The 11,785-nt window shown below is 55.4% G+C and overlaps 5 protein-coding genes and 1 non-coding gene across 6 annotated transcripts; 5 read left to right on the forward strand and 1 right to left on the reverse strand.

Annotated features, from left to right (window-relative positions):
- Positions 1-380: 380 nt before the first annotated feature.
- On the forward strand, positions 381-1,784 carry SLS55_000974 (uncharacterized protein; the record flags this gene model as incomplete). The annotated part of the gene is made up of 1 exon (XM_066772479.1): positions 381-1,784. One exon carries the CDS (start codon positions 381-383, stop codon positions 1,782-1,784), a length of 1,404 nt encoding a protein of 467 aa, XP_066637758.1.
- A 224-nt stretch (positions 1,785-2,008) lies between these two features.
- SLS55_000975 lies at positions 2,009-2,107 on the forward strand. The gene has a single exon. It is a non-coding gene; the product is annotated as a tRNA-Leu (tRNA).
- Positions 2,108-4,359: 2,252 nt separating this feature from the next.
- SLS55_000976 (uncharacterized protein) lies at positions 4,360-5,750 on the reverse strand (the record flags this gene model as incomplete). The annotated part of the gene is made up of 4 exons (XM_066772480.1): positions 4,360-4,652; positions 4,811-4,853; positions 4,967-5,289; positions 5,351-5,750. 4 exons carry the CDS (start codon positions 5,748-5,750, stop codon positions 4,360-4,362), a joined length of 1,059 nt encoding a protein of 352 aa, XP_066637759.1.
- A 1,148-nt stretch (positions 5,751-6,898) lies between these two features.
- On the forward strand, positions 6,899-8,629 carry SLS55_000977 (uncharacterized protein; the record flags this gene model as incomplete). Its single annotated transcript, XM_066772481.1, has 3 exons — positions 6,899-7,012; positions 7,063-7,859; positions 7,921-8,629. The coding sequence occupies 3 exons, from the start codon at positions 6,899-6,901 to the stop codon at positions 8,627-8,629; spliced, it is 1,620 nt and encodes a 539-aa protein (XP_066637760.1).
- A 605-nt stretch (positions 8,630-9,234) lies between these two features.
- Positions 9,235-10,608, forward strand: SLS55_000978 (uncharacterized protein; the record flags this gene model as incomplete). Its single annotated transcript, XM_066772482.1, has 2 exons — positions 9,235-9,327; positions 9,487-10,608. The coding sequence occupies 2 exons, from the start codon at positions 9,235-9,237 to the stop codon at positions 10,606-10,608; spliced, it is 1,215 nt and encodes a 404-aa protein (XP_066637761.1).
- A 54-nt stretch (positions 10,609-10,662) lies between these two features.
- SLS55_000979 (uncharacterized protein) lies at positions 10,663-11,499 on the forward strand (the record flags this gene model as incomplete). Its single annotated transcript, XM_066772483.1, has 2 exons — positions 10,663-10,667; positions 10,764-11,499. The coding sequence occupies 2 exons, from the start codon at positions 10,663-10,665 to the stop codon at positions 11,497-11,499; spliced, it is 741 nt and encodes a 246-aa protein (XP_066637762.1).
- Between the last annotated feature and the right edge of the window lie 286 nt (positions 11,500-11,785).

The following is an 11,785-nucleotide window of genomic DNA, read 5'->3' on the forward strand; positions in this document are numbered from 1 at the left end:
GCCGTTCCGGAACGCCCTGGACAAGCCGGGAGCTGACCCGCGTCTATGCGATCGGTCTGTTCGCATCTCCCACGTCTTGGTCCTCGGCAGAGTGCAAAGGTAGGTTTGGAGAAGGCTAATCTTCAGGTGTATACGAGCCGGGCGGGCCGGCGGCGCTCTGCCGCTGATAGACGGAGAGCGGAGGTGGCCGTAGGCTGGCCGGCTGTGGCCCGCCCCTCGCCCTCGCCATCAACAGGGGCCCCGGACTTCGATAACCTGCCTATAAAGGCCAAACCCCCAACCCACCGCTCCATTTCTGGGCTTTTGGCTTGTTTCTGCTCCTTCTGTTCGCATCTACACCTACTTTTGCTTCTTCCTGCCCTTTCCGCATTCCGTTCAAAATGGGCGATTTACCAGTCTCGGCAAACCTCCTGAGGAAGACCATTTACCTCGGCGCCTTTGTGCATTCCAAATCCCTGCAAGAGCTTGATATTTGCGAAAACGGCGCTATCGGCGTCGATGAAGGTGGAAAGATTGCCTTTGTGGAGCGCGGTGTCGATGACCTGGACCTCATCTTCAAGCGGCACCAAACCTGGGCGGCCGCCACAGTCATCAAGGTCAAAGACCAAGGCTTCTTTTTCCCCGGTTTCATAGACACCCATATCCATGCTCCTCAATATGGAAATGCCGGCATTGTCAGCAAGTCGACCCTGCTTGACTGGCTGAACACGTATACCTTTCCCATGGAGGCCTCACTCTCCGACCTGGCAAAAGCCCGACGCGTCTACGCTCGCTGCATTTCACGCACCTTAGCACACGGTACAACCACCGCCGCGTACTATGCAACAATAGACGTAGCCGCCACCAACTTGCTTGCCGATCTCTGCCTGGAAAAGGGGCAACGTGCCTTCATCGGCCGCGTCTGCATGGACTCCGACCTTAGCCCGGAATGGTACCGTGACGAGAGTTCCGCAGATACCATCAGAAAGAGCAAGGAGGTGGTCGAGTATGTGAAAAAGGTCGACGGCGGGAAGGGCATTGTCGCTCCCATCATCACTCCGCGCTTTGCGCCCAGCTGCCACCATGACACCATGTGCGAACTGGCAAAAATCCAAAAGGACAACGGCATCTTGGCACAGACTCACATCTCGGAGAACGTTGGGGAAATCCAACTAGTAAAGGAGCTCTTCCCGGACTTCGATCATTATGCCGACGTTTACGACAAGGCCGGCCTTTTGAATTCCAAGATGATCCTCGCCCATGCTGTTCACCTGACCGAGGCCGAGAAGACTTTGATCAAACAGCGGGATGCAAAGATATCACACTGTCCGGTTTCCAACTCCGCCTTGACTTCCGGAGCTGCCCCGGTTCGCGACTTGCTAGACCGTGGTATTACCATGGGCTTGGGCACAGATGTCAGCGGCGGATACAGCCCAAGCATCCTTGAGGTTGTTCGCCAGACAATTCTCGTCTCCCGACACCGTTCTTTCGAAGACGGGGAGGCCGCCAAGCTGGCCACGGAGGAAGCATTGTACCTTGCCACCCGCGGCGGTGCTAAGGTCGTCGGTCTGGAGGATCGCATCGGGGCTTTCGAAGTGGGCATGGATTGGGATGCACAACTCATCAGCCTCGCCGCCGTCCCAGCAGATGGAGAGCAGGAGCTGGACACTCCAGTGGACATATATGGCTGGGAAAGCTGGGAGGACCGTATTGGGAAATGGGCGTACAACGGCGACGACCGGAACACGGCCGCCGTCTGGGTGAAAGGAAGGCTCGTTCATCAGCGCAAGAGCTACGGATTATGAGGAGGTTCTGGAAGGCGGTTCAAACTAGCTGATGAGGCGTCGGAGTAGAGCCGATATCTGGCGCACGACCGAACCCACGGACCTTTCATGAAGAAAAATCCTCAATCACCGACTAGGTCCACTTTCCTCTTTGCGTATCAACACCTCTGCAAAGTTCTCGTGGGCTTTCGAAATCCGTTCCACTGTATATAAGGAGAGCAAAGATTCCCACTTCTATCAATCACGGTGAGGTGGCCGAGTTGGTTATGGCGCCAGGTTAAGGTGTTAGCTTAACAAGTTTCCTGGTGGGGCAACCCGCGCGAGTTCGAGTCTCGTCCTCATCATCATCTCTTTTTGCCCTTGTGAAGGGTGTTCTTCTGTTTTTGGGGGTTTGGGTAGAGGATATGGTGGCAGTATAGACGGGTTCATAGACGTGGTGGACACACACGTAGCCGAACGACATTTAGCAATGAGATGAGTACTTTTTTGTTCCTGAATGTTATGCTCTGCTGGCCCTTTACAAAACAATCTTAAATTTGGGACAAGTGACGTGCTTGTTTGGTGTCATTGGGAGCTGAGGGCTGGTGCAGAGATTTTCATTTTCTTCATGTACCCAAACCTCAACACCATCTTTCACGTACGACCATAGGTCGCAGAATATAGGGCTTCCCGTCCGCTCAGCCGTACTCAAGCTGCGAACCGGCCAATTAGTACTCAAGTGGGTGACCATTGGGGAATCCTGGCTGTTGTACGTTTTGCATTTTGCATGCCAATCTTTTTTTTTTGGAGCTAACGTCGGCCTCTTTCCGTTTTGGGCTGGGACGGCTGAGCACAGTGCCGAACAACCACCGGGACCGAGCTCCGTATCAGTGTGCCGCAACAACCTTGATGATGTCAAGTGTAATTGAAATTCTCATACACACAAGGTGCCAGCCTCCTGAAGCCTCTCCCAGACTCCTGACTTCCAGCTTCTACGAGGGTTGATTCGCAGACAATTCTGATATCAAAAAAACACGACCAAAACAATATTGCACGCGGAAAGGACAGCAGGACTCCACTGAAAAACCTCGACCAATGCTGAGAAGAAAAAAGTTCCGGAGTGATGGAATAGGAGAGTCCAACAGAAATGCAAAGAGAACGCAATGTTCAGAGACGCAGGGTAGGGAGTGAGTGGGTAAAGAGAAACGATTGCAAGCGGCTGCAGCTCTCTCGTCGACAATCACCTCTGTGAGCCATTCTAGCAGGACTAGTCCGTCTGTCCATGCGATGAAAACTCGGCTCCGTCCCCCTCTGGATACGTTGATTCGCTTTTCATGTCCAGCCGATGCTGTAACGATTTGTAATGGCGCGTGCGTTCAGAATTACATCTGAACCTTTTGCCACCGCATGTTTCGCATAGGAAATTCCGCCCAGGGCAGTGCCAGAGGTTGTGATGACGATAGTGTGTTCTGTTGTAGAAGTGCTCCGGGCATAGTTTACACTTGAAGTGGGTGGCTTTGTGTGAAGCCTTTGCTTCGGCTGTGCCATCACGGAACGGACAGGTCGCCTTCGACCCGCACACAATTCGGTTGCCATTGTTGGGACCAACAGAGTTCCCAACTGTTGTGGAGGGCCCCCTGGAGTTGTGCACAGGACCAGGGCTGAGATTGAGTTCCGAATTCATCGATGGAAAACTCGCCGGGAGATCCCCTTCATGGACACCATCGTTGTATGTAGGAGTCGACGCCAGATTGGCATCCACGGAAGATCTGTTGGGATCGCCAAGCTCTGGACCTTGAGGCTTGTCCCCGATAGATGCTTCGCTGGCGCTGGAGCTGCGTCGATGGTATGTGTGCCTAGTATGGGGTATCATGCGACGTTGGGTCGGACGATAGCGGTGGCATACCCGGGGATATCCGAGGACATCGTGTACGTCAAGGGCCGTGTGAGGCATGATAGGAACCAAAGACGATCTGGCCAAGGCGAATCTGCGGGATGCGAAGTGGTTAAGAATTTCAATGAAAGTAGCACCAGTCGCTGTTGTTTAGCTGCGGAAACACAAGATTACTTCGCAGATTGGAGGCTTTGGTGAGAAGGCAGGATAGAACGATCAACATTCGATGCAAATGATGGTAACCGCTGGGGAAAGAGCGTTGGTGGCTGTTGAGGTAAGTGCGGTGGTTACCGCTGGGGAAAGAGCGGGATGCAGGACGAAACAACGTCCCGGGTCAGGAAACGAGTAATCTCAAGAATCAATGGGATACCAAAATGAAAATGGTGTTGTGGGTTTGCTCGGGGGCATCTGGTGCTGTGCATTTCGCAGGTGCTCAAACGCAGCATTGGCATATTGGTCTTTCAAGTCGATGCGTTGCAGAACCCAAAAAGAGAAAATTCAACAGCGGCAACTCTTCACGACAGGGAGTGGCTACTGTACCAGTTCTTTGTATTTTAAAGTCGTTTTTCTGTTTCAAATCCCCAAGCTTCTCCCTTGTTATAAGTCCTGGACGAAGTCGGTCGAGCCTACTGACCATGTTGACGCTCCTTCATCCTGACCCCGCAGATTACGTCAAAATGAGATGCCCAGGGCAGTGAACACCGAAAAGCCAACCAAACTGCATCAGCGGCTCGGAACGCCCTCATTGATAACCATGTAGACCTTGTGTTCTCCGACCTGGTCCAACTTGATTCCTGCATCGATGCTGTTTGCACAATCAAAGACAGAATCATTCATATCTGCGCGCATTGAATGATCCCGAAGCATCTGAAGGATCTTTCGGACGTCCAGATGGTGCTGGTCGGGGGACGCAGAGAAGATGAGAACAACATTGTTGACACATAGACAGAAGCTCTGATCGACATCCGGGGTGGCTTCCATCGCAGCGGTGAGCATCGTGTTGGGGTGACGGGTCCCTACACGAGTGATGATGGTAGCATGGCGCGCGTTCTCGAAGGCAGACGGAAGTGGCGTCCAGACGACGACATTTGTCTCCACAGCTTCGGCAGGGGTGAAGGTGCATTGTTTGTTACGAAATACCTTGCAACGACAGGAAAGGTAATCGAAAACCCACGGTATTCTTCAAAAGGCGCATAAAGCCAACTCGGACTCTGCGACTGAGGCTGGTTACACGAGATTCTCGCTGTTCTCAGAATGATACAGAACCTCCGTCCACCTTTATCATTGCTCCATTGACGAAGCTCGCATCGTTGCTGGCCAGCCAACTCACCACCCCGGCGATATCATCGACTTCGGCCACCCTTCCCAAAGGAACAGCCTTCTTAAGCTCTTCGATCTTTTCTTCGCTCCAGGCCAGCCGAAACATGGGGGTATCAACACCGCTCGGGTGGATTGTATTGACGCGGATTCCGTATTCCCCGAGTTCCGCAGCGGCGGTCTGGCAAAGGCCGCGTAATGCAAACTTGCTCGTCGAGTACAAGGATAGGCCCGGGGTCCCGCGCAGGCCCGCAATGGAAGAGGTGAGGATGATGCTTCCTCCGGAAGGGGTCTGCCCTTTCATTGCAGTAGCGGCATGTTTGAGGGTGAGGAAGGCTGCGCAACCAAACCATCAGCATCGCTCAGAACTTGATCTTTGAGAACGGACATGGCGTACCAGACTTGACATTGATGTGCATGATGCGATCGTATTCATCTTCAGATGTGTCGAGGAGACACTTGCTTGCGTAGCTGATGCCTACGTTGAGAAAGGCGCAGTCGATGCGGCCCCATTTCCGCAATACTTCACCGAAACACCGTTCAACATCTGCTTCGCAGGTGACGTCCGCTTGCAGAAGGAGAAGGCGATCTTGAATCTGTGCGGCCGAAGATAAAGCTGCTGCGATACGCTCTTCTGCAGCTGCCAGGGCTTCGGGGCCGACATCGACAAGCGCAATACGTGCACCTTCCTGAATGAATCGAATGGCAGTGGATAGCCCGATAGCACCACCGCCTCCAGTGATAAAGGATACCTTATCCAGAAGTCGGTCTTGGATGGGAACCGCGGCTCTCAACATGATTGCGGAAGGTTCGGAAGGTGACAATCTTGACAGATACAGTGGGGTCTGGAAAAAGCATTTGTCGTTGTCAATACGCTGCAGTCAGCTGGCTACACCTTAAGAGATGTTCCGGATCATGCAGGGCTCAGCAAAGTGGGCCAGCAGTGCAGATCCGAACGGTGAGAACATAGCCGTAGATCTCAACGTAGGAGACTGCAACCAACCTGCAATGTTCCCTGGGAGACGAGGAGGCAAGCCGAATCTATGTGTTGGGCCGAGGAGAGTTGCGGTGGAATTACGGCATCTGGTTGTGGGCAACGCGTATGGCCGGGTAAGCCATGAATCAGAACGAAGCCCCCAGCATGGCTATTTAATCATCCCCGACGCTCCACACGGCCGTGCAGGGTCGCCAGAGGGGATCGTGGAGACCCCGCCATCTCGGGAGTGAACGAGGGCCTGCGGGTGAAATATCTCCAGGATGACGTACGCTTCGGCAAATCAGGGACCGGCAGATTCTTTTCCAGCCCAACCCGCACGTTCACCACCTCGGACTTTGGCAGCCAATGAGCTCCGAGGCCGCTTGGATTGCCTCAAGCAGACGCGGCGGTTTCGGCCCAGTTCCCCAGTGCGTCCGCCAGCTACGTAATCAGGCCCGGTCATCCCAAATGATAATCCTTTTTCCATGCGCGGGAAACATCCGTTGTGGGGCCGGATACAATAGCGCAGCCATGGCCGCGATACCACCCTCCATCTCTGGTGCCGCTGCTGACGAATTGATAGACGTCGGATTGGCCTCTCGCTGGCTGATGCGACTGCATGCGACGCTTTGTTGAGGCCAACGCAGTTGGCAAAATGCTTCTCCCCCGCCGTCTCCGCTTCCAACCTGTGTGGAGGGATCCACCAGGATAGTGGAGCACCAGCCGAGTCATCGCGACTTCCCGTCCACAAGCATTTTACGTGCCATCTGTTCCGCTTGACTTGCCACTGCCCGAAAGCTTAGTTCCCAAATACAACCCGTCGTTTCGTCTTGCTCTTTTCTTCAATCTCATCTCAACCTCATCTCAATCCTATCAAGTGCACTCGCTATAGAGCAGACACAGACCCTTGTCCCAGCACTGTAAAATTTTCAACACGCTGGTCACTCCGGCACAAGGCCGCCCGTGAGGATGAAGAACCCGTTCTCCAACAACCCCTTCGCCATCAAGGAGGACACTGGCACTACTGTGCCCAAGCAAATCTACGGATGGCGAATCTACCTCGTCGCCATCTCAGCAGCATGGGTAAGAGATTGCTGCTCTTTGCATCTCAGACCACCACTGACACGCCCCAGGCCTCGGCAATGTACGGATACGACAGTGCCTTCATCGGCGGCACTCTCGAGCTCCCGTCCTTCAAGGCAGCCTACGGGCTGACGGATGAAGCGTCGTCGACGTCGCTGGACTCCAACATCGTGTCCACGTTCCAGGCCGGCGCCTTCTTCGGCTCCATCGGCGGCTTCTTCATCGCCGAGTCGTTTGGCCGCAAGATGGTCATCCTGGTGTCGGGCCTGATCTTCACCGTCGGCGTCGTCCTGCAGATGTTGGGCATCCTCGGCGCCCTGTATGGCGGCCGCGTACTGACCGGCCTGGGCGTCGGTGGCAGTTCCATGATCATCCCTATCTACATCTCCGAGTGCGCGCCCGCCGCCATCCGCGGCCGTCTGGTCGGCATGTTCGAGATCATGCTGCAGATCGCCCTCGTCTTCGGCTTCTGGGTCAACTACGGCGTGCAGCAAAACATCTCGGGCGACACCGACACCCAGTGGCGCATTCCCGTCGGCATCCAGTTCGTGCCCGCCGGCTTCCTCATGCTCTCAATGCCGTGGGTGCCCGAGAGCCCGCGCTGGCTGGTGTCCAAGGGGCGCTCTGAGAAGGCGCTCACTGCGTTGGCCTGGATCAGAAATCTGCCGCAGGACGATGACTACGTCCTGTCCGAGCTTGCGGATTTCCAGACCGCCGTAAACCATGAGATCGAGTCCGCCGGTGGCAAGAGGAACATCCTGGGCATCTTCCGTGAGCTGGGCCAACCTGGTATTCGCAACCGCGCTGCTCTTGCCGCGACGATGATGCTGTTCCAGAATCTCACCGGGTAAGTACACACATATGCTCCATACACGGAATGAAGTTTGCTAACTGTGGCCCGCTCTCAGAATCAATGCTATCAACTACTACTCGCCAACAATCCTAGAGTCTCTGGGCTACAGCGGGACATCCGTCAACCTACTGGCGACCGGCGTGTACGGCATCGTCAAGATGATCACCACTCTGATCTTTATGCTCTTCTGCGTCGATCGCTTAGGAAGGCGCCCGGCTCTGCTCGTCGGTGCGCTTGGCGCTGGCGTGGCCATGTTCTATCTGGCGGGGTATTCGAAGTTGTCCGGATCCTTCACCTCCGACTCGGTCCCTCGCGACGCCGGGGCCAACGCCGCCCTCGCCATGATCTACGTATACGCAGTCTTCTACGGCTTCAGCTGGAATGGTTTAACATGGGTTGTGTGCTCTGAAATAATGCCTACGCGCGTGCGTACGGCGAGTATGATGTTGTCAGTGTGCACGCAGTGGTTGTCGCAATTCATCGTCGTGTACAGCTTGCCGTACATGGTCGCCAACATTACTTATGGCACCTTCCTCTTCTTCGGCGCATGCACCGTACTCGCTTTCATCTTTGCCTACCTTTTCGTGCCCGAGACGAAAGGGGTGGCGTTGGAGGACATGGACCTCATGTTTGGCGAAGGCGCACCCCTCCTGGCACACAACGCCCGCAAGCGCTACGAAACCGCACACGAGGCTGGCATCACTGCAGTCGGACTCGAGAGAGCAGAGGACAAACAAGAACGGGCGTTTGTCGAGGAAGTTTAGATGTATTTCTTTTCGTGAAATGATTAGATAGCAAAACAGCGGCGTTCATGACCTTTCATAGACTAGATAGAAATGACGACCATGTTTTCGGTTTACGATCCTACGAAATAGCGCATGGCCCACGGTGGATGGTAAAGGAAATTGCCCACCCGGATCTGCCTCAGAATATTCTATATGGAATGGGTAGTTGAATACAAGATCCGGACGTAAATGTAAGTTTTAAGTTCGTGTATTTACGTCTGGATCTTGTATTCAGCTACCTACCTAAACATTTTGTGTCGGAATCTGTGTGTAAGGCACATGCGGGTGGGCAATTTCTTTGGTCACCCGCGTGGCCCGAACAAGCAGTAGGTGGGGGCGGCCACGACTAATGGTGACCCCCGCGCTCCGGATTTCCGCATGTGGCAGCGGGGGTCAAGCCACAGCTTGGCCTCTCCGCCGCCACAACGCCCACCTCGTCGCTCCCCCATCCCTCCGCGGTCTCACTGCCCGCAAATGCCGTGCCGCACCCCTCAACCGCCACACATCCCTACCCTGCGCATTGTACGGAAAGAGCTGGGATCTGAGGACGCTGCGCTGGGGCATCCGGGGCCCCGACCGCCAACATGTCGACCATGATCACCTTCGCCGCCAACAACGAGTTCTTCCGCAAACGCAAGCGCGTGCACAAGGCTTGCGACTCTTGCAAGAAGCGCCGCGTGAGTCTGCAGCCTGCGCACGAGCCCCAGCCTCCGTTTCTGATGTTTCTGTAGAAGCGTTGCGTGCACACCTTCGACGGCGACGAACCTTCGCTCCATCCTGATTCTCCGTCCGCCTCCAACTCTTTTCCTTCTCGGCCAATCCCCCCCGGAGCCCAGCGTGCGCCTGCCGGCCCAATCTCCGGAGAAGGCCCTTACGACGCGCATGCGCCTGGCTTTCTCGAGCCGGAGCAAGCGGCAAGACTTCACGGGCCGGACGATCCTCGTCTTGCTGCCGGCTCTCGCTTCATCGGCTACCTTTCGCCAGAGGCTGTACTGCGCGGTCACATCCGCGAGCAAGGTAGCAAATGTGGTGGATGGGTTCCGGCCACTCCAGACGATGATCCCGAGCCATCGCCCTCTGCACGTGATCTCTCAGAAGACGGCGCCGACGCCGCTCCCGCCTCATCCGAGAGTGGCGCATTACGGTTGGAGAAGGCTTTACACGCCTATTTGGATGCCGCCGGTATCAATGTCGTCCCACCCGATCGTAATGTCGACATCCTTCTTGGCATCTACTTCGAATACGTCCACCCTCTGCTCCCACTAGTCGACCAAAAGCAATTCTACAACCGCAAAGTTGCTGGGGAGCTGTCTACCATGTTGCTGCAAGCCATGTCTCTCGTGTCATCGCGCCATGAAAGCGCGCGTGTCCACCTGTACCTGTCCAGTGACCCAAACTATCTTCTCGAGCCCAGAGAATATGCCAGAAAACTATACGCCGCTCTCGTTGCTGGTGTCAACGCCAATCTCGAAGAGGATCGAATAACATTGATCCAGATTCTAGCATTAATGTCGCTCTACAGCGAGGGCGTCGATGGAGCCGACCGAGCGTCCATGCACCTGGTCCAAGCCATTCACCACGCGCACACGATAGGCCTACAGTTCGGCCGGCAGCGGAACGTCCCCAAAGGCGAATCTACCGAGAAGATTTTCTGGTGTCTCTGGAGTCTTGATAAACTCAATGCAAGCATGAATGGCAGGCCACAGTACATGCACGATCGTGACAACCAACTGGAAAATTGGACCGCAAGACCCGATCAACGAAGGACTCCCTTTGGTATCTGGCTTCAACTCGCCGGCATACTCGACAGGGTTATCGAGCTGTACAGACCTGGGTGCGACAGTCGCGTGACTGGGTTGGAGAATGATTTCCCCGGCTTCGAAGACATCATCGGTGACGGAGGGGACAAGTTACGAGGACCCATTGTCGGTGAGTCGAAGGAGATGCTGTTTTCGTGAATGCGATGCTGATAGCTCGCAGCCGCGCTGGAACTGTTCTACCACGCCGTAGCCATGCTGTCCCACAAATCCCGCTCAATCACAGACCCCGTCCGTTCCACCCCATCCTTCGTCCGGCAAAGCCTTTCCGCCGTACGGGTGATATCAATCCTCAGCCACGAATTCCCCGACGACCTCCCGCCCTTACCCATCGTCCCGTACGCCCTGGCACTGGCTATGTCAGTCGCCTACAGGCAGTACCGGCGCAGCAAGCTCCAGGGCCACAAGAATCGCGCAAAAGAAGACCTCAAAACGTGCTGCAGCCTGCTTAACAAGCTCCGCGCAACGTGGTGGTGCGCGGGCTGCATGGCGGACCTGGGCTCCGCGGCGTTGAGCAAGGCGGAAAAGGCAGAGCAGCACAGCAGCAGCAGCAATACGAACCGAACGGCGGTGGCGACAGATGAAGCATCATCCATCAACAACAACAACAACCCCCTCGCCGGAACCAGGCCTAGTAGCGCTTTCCGTGGCGACGGCGGAGGAGGCGAACCCGCCACTCCGAGCTCCGACGACGTCGCGAATATCAGGAACGCGAATGCCGAAGAGAGGGACGCGCAGACGACGACGACGACGACGACGACTCCGAACGTCCGCAGCCTGCTGAACAACATGTCGTCCGCCGTGCCGCAGATGATGGCGGGTGGCCAGCCGCAGCATGCGGTGAGCAGCGAGAGGTCGGAGCAGACGCCGGCGTCGACGAGTGCCGAGTTCAACAACAACGAATCGCCCGACTGGCTCAACTTCGATAACGCGTTTGAAAATATGGATACGCTGTTGGGCAGTAGTGGGGCGGACTTGTCGAGCGAGCTGTTGAGAGGGTTTAATTGGGAATTTGGGGAGTTTCCGGGTTGAGGGGGCGGGGAGTGTTGCGCTTGCATTTGCGATCGGTTGGTTTTCTTTTTTGGTTTGTTTGGGCAAAAGGGGTTTCATTGGTTAGAGTGGTGTTGCGTTAATGGAAGGTACGCAGTATGGTCCCATGCTGGGGTTCGATTGGCTTTTGGCACTGCCCTGGTCTGATGGAAGTAGAGTCAATGCATGCTCACCCGTGGAGATGACGAAGGAAGGGACGATTGCGGAAGCGATCGGAAGGTAGAAATCAAAAACGTTGCAAGGAATCATGCGGCGCACTGATACGTGG

Source organism: Diplodia seriata, assembly GCF_021436955.1.
Source record: "Diplodia seriata strain FDS-637 chromosome Unknown scaffold_1, whole genome shotgun sequence".
In the NCBI taxonomy this organism is placed as follows: domain Eukaryota; kingdom Fungi; phylum Ascomycota; class Dothideomycetes; order Botryosphaeriales; family Botryosphaeriaceae; genus Diplodia; species Diplodia seriata.